This window comes from Lampetra fluviatilis, chromosome 20 (genome assembly GCF_964198595.1).
Source record: "Lampetra fluviatilis chromosome 20, kcLamFluv1.1, whole genome shotgun sequence".
NCBI lineage: Eukaryota > Metazoa > Chordata > Hyperoartia > Petromyzontiformes > Petromyzontidae > Lampetra > Lampetra fluviatilis.
Genome location: NC_136294.1, coordinates 670,441 through 683,428, shown reverse-complemented (window position 1 = coordinate 683,428; position 12,988 = coordinate 670,441). Strand labels below are relative to the sequence as shown.

General features: G+C 60.2%; 2 protein-coding genes across 2 annotated transcripts in view; both read right to left on the bottom strand.

Moving 5' to 3' along the window:
• LOC144938003 (voltage-dependent P/Q-type calcium channel subunit alpha-1A-like) overlaps window positions 1-8,785 on the bottom strand; it is a 67,253-nt gene extending 58,468 nt beyond the window's left edge. The window contains exon 1 of the mRNA XM_078865700.1: window positions 8,034-8,785. Within this exon, the coding sequence (XP_078721826.1) occupies window positions 8,034-8,280 (247 nt within the window). The 5' untranslated portion in view covers window positions 8,281-8,785. The remainder of the gene's footprint in view (window positions 1-8,033) is intronic.
• A 70-nt stretch (window positions 8,786-8,855) lies between these two features.
• LOC144938002 (uncharacterized) lies at window positions 8,856-10,994 on the bottom strand. Its single transcript, XM_078865699.1, has 3 exons — window positions 10,990-10,994; window positions 10,087-10,329; window positions 8,856-10,038 (listed from the first exon to the last, which is right to left on the bottom strand). The coding sequence occupies exons 1-3, from the start codon at window positions 10,992-10,994 to the stop codon at window positions 8,916-8,918; spliced, it is 1,371 nt and encodes a 456-aa protein (XP_078721825.1). The 3' UTR covers window positions 8,856-8,915.
• Window positions 10,995-12,988: the final 1,994 nt, after the last annotated feature.

Sequence of the window (12,988 nt, the reverse complement as noted above, 5' to 3'; positions counted from 1 at the left end):
GACACGGTGCGTACGCGCTCACGAGTACCCACGTCTACTCACTCGCGTGTACTCGCTCGCTCACTCACACGTGACCCCAGAGGAGTCACGGGACACGGAGCCACGCGCGGCGCTCCACTCGCCGCCATTAACGGGAAATGTGACCAACTCCGCGCAGCTCCTCATTATTGACTCGTGGAAGGAGGCGGGGGGGATGGGCGAGACGGGGGGGGGCGAGACGGGGGGGAGGTGGAGGGAGGGGGGGTTTGAGGGGAAGGAGAATGCCTGGCGAGGGGGTGACACTTAAGAGGAAGACGTGGACGAGGGGGCATGCGCAGCGACTGACGCCGTGCCGAGAAGTGTGGCTTGGGCAGAGCACGACTTGGCTCGGGGTATGATGGTCGAGAGTAATAACGGAGTGGCAGCCAAGGACTGGAACGCTCAAGTCATTCCCCTTCCCCCTCTCTCTCTCTCTCTTTGTAGTCCGGCGCCTGGGCATGGCGCAGTTGCACCGCCTGCGCACTCTCCACGCCGTAGCTGCACCGCCGCCTGCGAGTCGCTTCAGCGAGAGTCAGGTCGACGTGGACCAGAATTTCTGTGTTCAAGAAGTTGTGTGGCCTCCCAGGACGTGCAGGCGGGGCTGGCAGGGTGGGTCGGGGTGGGTCGGGGTGGGGGGTGGAGCAGAGCCAAGGGGGAGGAGAGTTGAGGAGGGGGCAGGCGATGGAGGAGGGGGAGCAGGAGAGGGAAGGGTCGTCGCTTGTTTAAAACGCGTGGGCTGATGCAGTCGATGCAGAGATTCCTCCTCTATTTCATCCGGCAATTACTGCGCTGCTTAATTAAACGTTGCGCGGTGGAGAGGGGAAGGTGGGGGGCACCATAGTTTATTAAGCCCCCCTCCCCCATCCCCCAGGTCTCTCCTACCCCTCCACCACAACATCCTCCTGCCTTTACCCCCCCCCCCCCCCGTTACAACACATTGACTGTGTCGTCTCGTTCACACTGCGTTCAAACAGCAGACTGCAGGTTACAACAACATACTCACCCACTCACTCACCTACTCACCCACTCACCCCCTACTCACCCACTCACTCACCCACTCACCCCCCTACTCACCCACTCACCCACTCACCCCCCTACTCACCCACTCACCCCCCTACTCACCCACTCACCCCCCTACTCACCCACTCACTCCCCTACTCACTCACTCACCCCCCTACTCACCCACTCACCCACCTACTCACCCACTCACCCCCCTACTCACCCACTCACCCACCTACTCACCCACTCACTCACTCACCCACCTACTCGCTCACCCACTCACCACACTTACAGGTCACTGAACACACTCATCCACTCACCACACTGCTCATCACAACACTCCTCGCACTGCTCCCCTGTGGAATTCCCTCCTCCCATCATCGTCGTCTTTTTTGTTTGGTTTGTTGTCCTTCCACCACTCGTCCTACTAGCATGGTTGGTTACATACGGTGCGAAATAAGTTCAACATATATACGTCTCTTTTCCCCAAAATATGACAGTAATAACGCTGGTGCTCAAACAAACGTGTTCATTGCAATCTAATCTATGACAGCGAAAATAATGCTACTTGTTGCTGGCCGCTTGGCGTTTTGGGCCTAGATGCAGGAAGAGGCGATGCGCACCAGGGACAGCGCAGCTCATCATTCAGCACCACGGACAGCGCCCCCCCTCATTCAGCACCACACACAACGCCCCCCCCTCATTCAGCACCACAAACAACGCCCCCCCCCTTCATTCAGCACCACAAACAACGCCCCCCCCTTCATTCAGCACCACAAACAACGCCCCCCCCTTCATTCAGCACCACAAACAACGCCCCCCCCCTCATTCAGCACCACAAACAACGCCCCCCCCTTCATTCAGCACCACAAACAACGCCCCCCCCCCTTCATTCAGCACCACAAACAACGCCCACCCCCCCCTCATTCAGCACCACAAACAACGCCCCCCCCCTCATTCAGCACCACAAACAACGCCCCCCCCTCATTCAGCACCACAAACAACGCCCCCCCCCCTCATTCAGCACCACAAACAACGCCCCCCCCCCTCATTCAGCACCACAAACAACGCCCCCCCCTTCATTCAGCACCACAAACAACGCCCCCCCCTCATTCAGCACCACGGACAGCGCCCCCCCCTCATTCAGCACCACAAACAACGCCCCCCCCCCCTCATTCAGCACAATAAACAGCGCCCCCCCCTTCATTCAGCACCACAAACAACGCCCCCCCCCTCATTCAGCACCACAAACAACGCCCCCCCCCCTCATTCAGCACAATAAACAGCGCCCCCCCCCTTCATTCAGCACCACAAACAACGCCCCCCCCCCCTCATTCAGCACCACAAACAACGCCCCCCCCCCCCTCATTCAGCACAATAAACAGCGCCCCCCCCCCTTCATTCAGCACCACAAACAACGCCCCCCCCCTCATTCAGCACCACAAACAACGCCCCCCCCCCTCATTCAGCACCACGGACAGCGCCCCCCCTCATTCAGCACCACAAACAACGCCCCCCCCTCATTCAGCACCACAAACAGCGCCCACCCCCTCATTCAGCACCACAAACAACGCCCCCCCCCCTCATTCAGCACCACAAACAACGCCCCCCCCCCCCTCATTCAACACCACGGACAGCGCCCCCCCCCCCTCATTCAGCACCACGGACAGCGCCCCCCCCCCATTCAGCACCACGGACAGCGCCCCCCCCCCCTCATTCAGCACCACGGACAGCGCCCCCCCCCCTCATTCAGCACCACGGACAGTGCCCCCCCCCCTCATTCAGCACCACAAACAGCGCCCCCCCCCCCTTATTCAGCACCACGGACAGCGCCCCCCCCCCCTCATTCAGCACCACGGACAGCGCCCCCCCCCCCTCATTCAGCACCACAAACAGCGCCCCCCCCCCTTATTCAGCACCACAAACAGCGCCCCCCCCCCGATTCAGCACCATGGACAGCGCCCCCCCCCCTCATTCAGCACCACGGACAGCGCCCCCCCCCCTCATTCAGCACCACGGACAGCGCCCCCCCCCCCCATTCAGCACCACGGACAGCGCCCCCCCCCCCTCATTCAGCACCACAAACAACGCCCCCCCCCTCATTCAGCACCACAAACAACGCCCCCCCCCCTCATTCAGCACAATAAACAGCGCCCCCCCCCCTTCATTCAGCACCACAAACAACGCCCCCCCCCCCTCATTCAGCACCACAAACAACGCCCCCCCCCTCATTCAGCACCACGGACAGCGCCCCCCCCTCATTCAGCACCACAAACAACGCCCCCCCCTCATTCAGCACCACAAACAGCGCCCACCCCCTCATTCAGCACCACAAACAACGCCCCCCCCCCCCTCATTCAGCACCACAAACAACGCCCCCCCCCCCCTCATTCAACACCACGGACAGCGCCCCCCCCCCTCATTCAGCACCACGGACAGCGCCCCCCCCCCCATTCAGCACCACGGACAGCGCCCCCCCCCCCTCATTCAGCACCACGGACAGCGCCCCCCCCCCCTCATTCAGCACCACGGACAGCGCCCCCCCCCTCATTCAGCACCACAAACAGCGCCCCCCCCCCCTTATTCAGCACCACGGACAGCGCCCCCCCCCTCATTCAGCACCACGGACAGCGCCCCCCCCCCCTCATTCAGCATCACAAACAGCGCCCCCCCCCCTTATTCAGCACCACAAACAGCGCCCCCCCCCCTGATTCAGCACCATGGACAGCGCCCCCCCCCCCTCATTCAGCACCACGGACAGCGCCCCCCCCCCCCTCATTCAGCACCACGGACAGCGCCCCCCCCCCCCCCCCCATTCAGCACCACGGACAGCGCCCCCCCCCCCTCATTCAGCACCACGGACAGCGCCCCCCCCCCTCATTCAGCACCACGGACACCGCCCCCCCCTCATTCAGCACCACAAACAGCGCCCCCCCCCCCCTCATTCAGCACCACAAACAGCGCCCCCCCCCCTCATTCAGCACCACAAACAGCGCCCGCCCCTCATTCAGCACCACAAACAGCGCCCCCCTCATTCAGCACCACGGACAGCGCCCCCCCCCACCTCATTCAGCACCACGGACAGCGCCGCCCCCCCCCCCCTTCATTCAGCACCACAAACAGCACCCCCCCCCCCCTCATTCAGCACCACGGACAGCACCCCCCTCATTCAGCACCACGGACAGCGCCCCCCTCATTCAGCACCACGGACAGCGCCCCCCCCCCCTCATTCAGCACCATGGACAGCGCCCCCCCCCCCCTCATTCAGCACCACAGACAGCGCCCCCCCTCATTCAGCACCACGGACAGCGCCCCCCCCCCCCTCATTCAGCACCACAGAAAGCGCCCCCCCTCATTCAGCTCCATGGACAGCGCCCCCCCCCTCATTCAGCACCACAGAAAGCGCCCCCCCTCATTCAGCACCACAGAAAGCGCCCCCCCCTCGTTCAGCACCACGGACAGCCCCCCCCCCCGCCCTCTCCCCATCGTGCAGTCCTCGGGGAATAAGGAATCGAATCGTCACAATCTGATTCTAGGATCGGTGTTTCTGTTCTGGTCTCGTGTGCAGATTCTCGTTCGCAATGTTTCTCCTTGCGTCATGTTACCCTTAGGCAGCAGAGAGCGCAGTGCAGAAACATCTACGATGCTGTCTCTCTATGCAGAGCCGTCTCGAGAGTACAACGAATCGGGGCGATCGCCCCGGGCCCCCGCGCTTTGGGGGGGGGGGGGGGTGGCAACGCATTTTGACGTTACGGTGTCAGATGTAATACTTCCGGTTTAGTTTGAAGGCATCGGGAGGTCCGCACAGTGGAATTTGCCCCGTGCCCCCCCCCCCCCACGTGTGTGCTCCCCGCCTCCACCAACCCGCATCGACCAGCGTGGTGAAGTATGGTCAAATGACTCCCATCCGGCAGTGTAAAGACAAAAAGGGCAGCACACGTGGTGTGTGTCTCGTTTGAATAAATAAAGAAATATCTGAAGTCGCTCTCGAGCCAAAGCACAAATACTAACACATCCGTCAGCAACACGCACTGCTCTCAAGCGGATACGTTACATAATAGGCGACGTTTCGGGCAATGGACCTTCTTCAGTGCAGGGACACAGAGGTCAGAGATGTTTCTAAACGCGAAGCCAAAATGACAAGTCGCGCCCCTTGACCCAAATCACGTTTCGCCGAGTCGCCGTTTACGAGAGATCGCAGTGGAAATCCGCGGCAGCCCTCGGAGAGAGATGGCGGTGGGGACGGAACTTCCGCGGATTTTGTTTTCAATATAAAAGGCTCGGAGGAGATTGTGGCCGGAATGAACGTGAAGAAGGTGCTGCCAGCCCATTCAACCGCGACAAATGCGCGCACTGACACACACACACTTACATAATAGACGACACAGACAAAGATCCTCCCGTATAGCCTTCACAGATTGTCGGGGCAAGTGCTGTGAGCGAGTGAAAGTGGGCACGGCGCATGGGGGTGCGGTGGCCAGCACCACGCCCGGTCGCTTTTTTTCTCCCAGTGCGGACGCTTACACACCGCGCCAGGATACTTATTTAAGGCTGAGTGTATCTAGAAGAAACCCAGTACGGGTATAAGCACGCGCGCACACAAACACACAGGCACATAGACACTGACACGCAACAAACACACGAACACACGAACACAAACACACGTACGCAAAGACACGCGGATACATAAACATACACACTCACACGCACATCCAGAAATACACACACGCATTGAGACACGCAACACACACGCACACGCATATCTAGGTACAAATATCCCCCGTATAGCCTTTAACAGACTGCCGAGGCAAGTGCTGTGATGAAGGCCGACGCGGCACACGAGGGGCTGGGTGGCCAGCACCACACCCTGCCGCCTTTGTCTCCCAAATGATGCTCGACACCCGCCCCAACTACCACAGCTCCCCACCAACACCCACACCAGTACCCCCACGCTCACACCACCCTCAAGACCCCCAGGCTCATACCCTCATCAACAGGAGGTCACGGGTCTGACCCAGGTGCCATGGGTTGACTGACTGAGATGACCGGCAGATGCACCCACTGTGCCAGCACAATTTGCACAACATGACCCACACACACTGCACCATCACACCCCAATACCCTTACCTCACAGCCTGACCAACACCCCAAGCCGCACACTGCCACAACCGCACCCACACACCCTCACCCACACACCCTCACAAGAGACAAAGATTACCCCCGTACCCACACACACCTACAACCTCAACTGTGTCGTCACACGTCTCGCGCGTGACGACACAGTTGTTTTTGCTCCGACTGCTATTCGTTTCCTTGCTATTCGTTGGCGACGACCCCTGTGACTCGTGCGATTGGGACTCCCCCATCACGAACTCGCCACGCAGAATCCCCTGGGACCACCCCGACAGCGCTGGGACGGGAGGCGGCCTGGGTACACCCCCAGGTGCTAGCGGCTTGGACTCCGAGATGACCTCTAAATCGTGGCAGTTCAGTACGGAACAGAAATTGATTCCTGAATCCATCTGTGCGGAGCTTTGAGCCTCATCCGTGGCCAACCACGTGGATGAGCAAGAAGGCGAGCAAATGCAAGGGGAGGGGGGAGGGGAGGAGGGAGGGGAGGGGGGAGGGGAGGAGGGAGGGGGAGAGGAGGAGGGAGGGGGGAGGGGAGGAGGGAGAGGAGGAGGGAGGGGTTGGGGAGGAGGGAGGGCTGGGGAGAACTCTCCTTCTCTTCAATAATTTACAATCCGGCAATTACTGCGATTAGAAGCAAGTGCGACTCGCCGTCTCAACGTGGAAATTGCGGCATCACGTGGTGACAACGAGCAGATGATTACCACCATCACCATCATCACCACCATCATCACCATCATCATCACCATCATCACCACCATCACGGACATTCTGAGAGTCAACATCTTATTTGCTGCAAATACCCTCACAGGAGGGTATTTGCTGGTGTGAGGGACAAGCCTTTCACGTCATCACAACCCAAATAAAGAACATCATCATCATCACCACCAACAACACCATTATCATCAGGGGGGGTTGGTGGGGGTAGTGGGGGTAAGGGGGTAAGGGGGTAGGTGGGGGTAGGGGGTAGGGGGGTAGGGGGGTTGGTGGGGGTAGGGGGGTAGGGGGGTAGTGGGGTTGGTGGGGGTAGTGGGGTTGGTGGGGGTAGTGGGGTTGGTGGGGGTAGTGGGGTTGGTGGGGGTAGGGGGTTTGGTGGGGGTAGTGGGGTTGGTGGGGGTAGTGGGGGTAGGGGGGTTGGTGGGGGTAGTGGGGGTAGTGGGGTTGGTGGGGGTAGTGGGGTTGGTGGGAGTAGTGGGGTTGGTGGGGTTGGTGGGGGTAGTGGGGTTGGTGGGGGTAGTGGGGTTGGTGGGGGTAGTGGGGTTGGTGGGGTTGGTGGGGGTAGTGGGGTTGGTGGGGTTGGTGGGGGTAGTGGGGTTGGTGGGGGTAGGGGGTTTGGTGGGGGTAGTGGGGTTGGTGGGGTTGGTGGGGGTAGTGGGGTTGGTGGGGGTAGTGGGGTTGGTGGGGGTAGTGGGGTTGGTGGGGGTAGTGGGGTTGGTGGGAGTAGTGGGGTTGGTGGGGTTGGTGGGGGTAGTGGGGTTGGTGGGGGTAGTGGGGTTGGTGGGGGTAGTGGGGTTGGTGGGGGTAGTGGGGTTGGTGGGGGTAGTGGGGTTGGTGGGGTTGGTGGGGGTAGTGGGGTTGGTGGGGGTAGTGGGGTTGGTGGGGGTAGTGGGGTTGGTGGGGGTAGTGGGGTTGGTGGGGGTAGTGGGGTTGGTGGGGTTGGTGGGGTTGGTGGGGGTAGTGGGGTTGGTGGGGGTAGTGGGGTTGGTGGGGTTGGTGGGGGTAGTGGGGTTGGTGGGGGGTAGTGGGGTTGGTGGGGGTAGTGGGGTTGGTGGGGTTGGTGGGGGTAGTGGGGTTGGTGGGGGTAGTGGGGTTGGTGGGGGTAGTGGGGTTGACGCGACCGGTGGGGTTGGCGGGCCACGGCGGGACGGGCGCACGGGAAGGATATGGCCACTCGGTGATCCGCTTGGCATACTTGCGGACCGCGTTGTCCTCGCTGAAGAGGAAGAGGGAGCGGTTGAGGGTGAGGAAGCTCTGGCGCACGGGGATGGGGTTGTAGATGGCCATGGTGCGCGCCCTCTGGGCCATCGACTGCTTGTAGATCTGGCGGCGGCCCCCGGGCGCTGCGCCTCCTGCGTGGGGCCCGCGGCCCCCCCGCCCAGAGCCCCCCCCCATCTCGTCCCCGTAGCGGCTCATGGTGGCCACGGTGGTGGTGGAGGTGGTGGTGGATGGGCCCGGTGGTGGGGGTGGCGGTGGTGGTGGTGGTGGTGGAGGTGGACGTGGCGGTGGTGGAGGTGGTGGTGGTGGAGGATGGGCCCGGTGGTGGAGGTAGCGGTGGTGGTGGAGATGGTGGTGGTGGTGGTGGCGGTGGTGGAGGTGGTGGTGGAGGTGGTGGTAATGGATGGGGGTGAGATTCTGGTCGTGGTAGCGCCGGAACGCGCTAATCTGGTCTCCTCCGCGTTTCCCACTCACTCACCCTCCCACTCACCATCGCACTCACCCAGGCATCCTCCCACTCACCCTGTCACGCACACCTCGACTCAGCCATCCACTCGATGCCTCACTCACCCTCACACTCACTCAACCTCTCACTCAACTTCATCCTCATATACTTCCTCACACACTCACCATTTCACTCACACGCTCACCACTCACACGCCTCACCCTCCCACGCACGCCTCACCCTCCCACGCACGCCTCACCCTCCCACGCACGCCTCACCCTCCCACGCACGCCTCACCCTCCCACGCACACCTCACCCTCCCACGCACGCCTCACCCTCCCACGCACGCCTCACCCTCCCACGCACACCTCACCCTCCCACGCACACCTCACCCTATGTAACCGTAACTGGAACACAGGAGCCGCTCCAGGAGGGAGCGATTCTCGCTCTTGCGTAGAAGGAAGATTAATCCTGCAGGGAGTGAACTTGATCCCGCAGAGAGTGAACTTGATCCTGCAGGGAGTGGACTTGATCCTGCAGAGAGTGGACTTGATCCTGCAGGGAGTGAACTTGATCCTGCAGGGAGTAAACTTGATCCTGCAGGGAGTGGACTTGATCCTGCAGGGAGTGGACTTGATCCTGCAGGGAGTGGACTTGATCCTGCAGGGAGTAAACTTGATCCTGCAGGGCGTGAACTTGATCCCGCAGGGAGTGGACTTGATCCTGCAGGGAGTAAACTTGATCCTGCAGAGAGTGAACTTGGTCCTGCAGGGAGTGAGGTTGATCTTGCAGGGAGTGAGGTTGATCTTACAGTTAGTGGGCTTGATCCTGCAGAGAGTGAACTTGATCCTGCAGGGAGTAAACTTGATCCTGCAGGGAGTGAGGTTGATCTTGCAGGGAGTGAGGTTGATCTTGCAGTTAGTGGGCTTGATCCTGCAGAGAGTGAACTTGATCCTGCAGGGAGTGAGGTTGATCCTGCAGGGAGTGAGGTTGATCCTGCAGGGAGTGAGGTTGATCTTGCAGTTAGTGGGCTTGATCCTGCAGGGAGTGGACTTGATCCTGCAGAGAGTGAACTTGATCCTGCAGAGAGTGAACTTGATCCTGCAGGGAGTGAGGTTGATCCTGCAGGGAGTGAGGTTGATCTTGCAGTTAGTGGGCTTGATCCTGCAGGGAGTGGGCTTGATCCTGCAGAGAGTGAACTTGATCTTGCAGGGAGTAATTTGATCCTGCAGGGAGTGAACTTGATCTTGCAGTTAGTGGGCTTGATTTTGCAGGGAGTGAACTTGATCCTGCAGGGAGTGGGCTCGATCCTGTAGGGCAATGGCTGAGTCAGCCCCCCTCTCACGTTTCGGCGATCCCGGAGAAATCCCGGGCGGGCTGCGCTTGGCGACGAGGAGACATCGCCGGGGCTCCACGGAGCTCCACGGAGCTCCGCCTGCCTCACTGCTCGCTCCACGCCCGGGTGCCTCAGATGCCCGCTGGTCCGACTAGCCTTCCGCCTGTCTGCCCGCCTGTCTGCCCGCCTGTCTGCCCGCCTGTCTGCCCGCCTGTCTGCCCGCCTGTCTGCCGGGCTCACAGCGTCCCGCTGGCTCGGCTGTCTGGCTGCCTCTCTGTCTCTCTGTCTCTCTGCCTGCCCGGCTCTCCGGCTGCTCTCCGGCTGGCCTGGTGTCCAGCCCCAGGGCTGGTGGCTGCGACTGCGGAGCTGGGAGGAATTGCTGCTCCGCTCTCCTCTCTCTCTCTGCTCTCTCCTCCCTCTCTCCCCTCTCTCTCTCTGCTCTCTCCTCCCTCTCCGCTCTCTCTCTCTGACGAAGAAGGGGGGGGCTGTGCACGTGACCACACCCCGCACATCTACCCCCTCCCCCTTCTGCTCCCCCTCTAACCCCCACCCCCCGCTCTCCGTACCAATAGGCTAGACCCCCCCCCCTCTCTCCCACAATTTTGTCCCCCCCCGCCTCCCCTCCCTTGATGCCGGAACGCGCGATGCGACGGGCACTGCGGGGGGAGGAGAGATGGGGGGTGGTGGGGGGGGGCGATAATTAGGGGGATCAGGGAACGTGCGCGCCGGGGATGGGGTGGGAGCGGTGTGGGGGGTGGGGGCATCAATTAAGGAGGATGGTGGAGCGGGAGTCGGGTAGGGGGGGGATTAGCTAATTAGGGGGCTGGGTGGGTGGGCGGCTCGCGCGGTGTGGAGCGGTGTGGGGGGTCCGGGCGCGAGCGCTGGGCCACGTTGCATCCATCACGCGAGGTCTGAGAGCATAGGGAGGGAGGGAGGGGGAGGGAGGGGGAGGGAGGGAGGGGGAGGGAGGGAGGGGGAGGGGGGGAGGGGGGGAGGGAGGGGGGGTCGCGAACGCTGCTGGGATCGCCTGGTCGCCTGCTCCCCCCTGGCGGTGGCGCGTGGGATCAGAGCTGATCACCTCAGGATTGTCAAAGTGCACCTAGACTGGCACAAGCGCCGTGCTGACGCCATCGGCCCATTGTGTTGGATGTCGTCTGGGCTGTGTGTCCCCTCGGTTGAATCGGCCTTGTTTGTCAATCAGCTACTCACCTCGACTCTATCAGCTACTCACCTCGACTCTATCAGCTACTCACCTCGACTCCATCAGCTACTCACCTCGACTCTTCAGCTACTCAGCTCGACTCCATCAGCTACTCACCTCGACTCCATCAGCTACTCACCTCGACTCTTCAGCTACTCACCTCGACTCTATCAGCTACTCACCTCGACTCCATCAGCTACTCACCTCGACTCCATCAGCTACTCACCTCGACTCCATCAGCTACTCACCTCGACTCTACAGCTACTCACCTCGACTCTATCAGCTACTCACCTCGACTCCATCAGCTACTCACCTCGACTCCATCAGCTACTCACCTCGACTCCATCAGCTACTCACCTCGACTCTATCAGCTACTCACCTCGACTCTATCAGCTACTCACCTCGACTCTTCAGCTACTCACCTCGACTCTATCAGCTACTCATCTCGACTCCATCAGCTACTCACCTCGACTCTATCAGCTACTCACCTCGACTCTATCAGCTACTCACCTCGACTCCATCAGCTACTCACCTCGACTCTTCAGCTACTCACCTCGACTCCATCAGCTACTCACCTCGACTCCATCAGCTACTCACCTCGACTCGACTCTATCAGCTACTCACCTCGACTCTATCAGCTACTCACCTCGACTCTATCAGCTACTCACCTCGACTCTATCAGCTACTCACCTCGACTCCATCAGCTACTCACCTCGACTCTATCAGCTACTCACCTCGACTCTATCAGCTACTCACCTCGACTCTATCAGCTACTCACCTCGACTCTTCAGCTACTCACCTCGACTCTTCAGCTACTCATCTCGACTCTATCAGCTACTCACCTCGACTCGACTCTATCAGCTACTCACCTCGACTCTATCAGCTACTCACCTCGACTCTATCAGCTACTCACCTCGACTCGACTCTATCAGCTACTCACCTCGACTCTATCAGCTACTCACCTCGACTCTTCAGCTACTCACCTCGACTCTTCAGCTACTCACCTCGACTCCATCAGCTACTCACCTCGATTCTATCAGCTACTCACCTCGACTCTATCAGCTACTCACCTCGACTCCATCAGCTACTCACCTCGACTCTTCAGCTACTCACCTCGACTCTATCAGCTACTCACCTCGACTCCATCAGCTACTCACCTCGCTCTTCAGCTACTCACCTCGACTCCATCAGCTACTCACCTCGACTCCATCAGCTACTCACCTCGACTCGACTCTATCAGCTACTCACCTCGACTCTATCAGCTACTCACCTCGACTCTATCAGCTACTCACCTCGACTCTATCAGCTACTCACCTCGACTCCATCAGCTACTCACCTCGACTCTATCAGCTACTCACCTCGACTCTATCAGCTACTCACCTCGACTCTATCAGCTACTCACCTCGACTCTATCAGCTACTCACCTCGACTCTATCAGCTACTCACCTCGACTCCATCAGCTACTCACCTCCACTCTATCAGCTACTCACCTCGACTCTATCAGCTACTCACCTCGACTCTTCAGCTACTCACCTCGACTCTATCAGCTACTCACCTCGACTCTATCAGCTACTCACCTCGACTCCATCAGCTACTCACCTCGACTCTTCAGCTACTCACCTCGACTCCATCAGCTACTCACCTCGACTCTTCAGCTACTCACCTCGACTCCATCAGCTACTCACCTCGACTCCATCAGCTACTCACCTCGACTCGACTCTATCAGCTACTCACCTCGACTCTATCAGCTACTCACCTCGACTCTATCAGCTACTCACCTCGACTCCATCAGCTACTCACCTCGACTCTATCAGCTACTCACCTCGACTCTATCAGCTACTCAGCTCGACTCTATCAGCTACTCACCTCGACTCTATCAGCTACTCACCTCGACTCTATCAGCTACTCACCTCGACTCTATCAG

Coding starts and splice junctions, on each gene's coding strand:
- LOC144938002 (XM_078865699.1), bottom strand. Junction 10,039..10,086: donor GCTGTGAGCCCGGCAGACAG/GCGGGCAGACAG, acceptor GCGGGCAGACAG/GCGGGCAGACAGGCGGAAGG.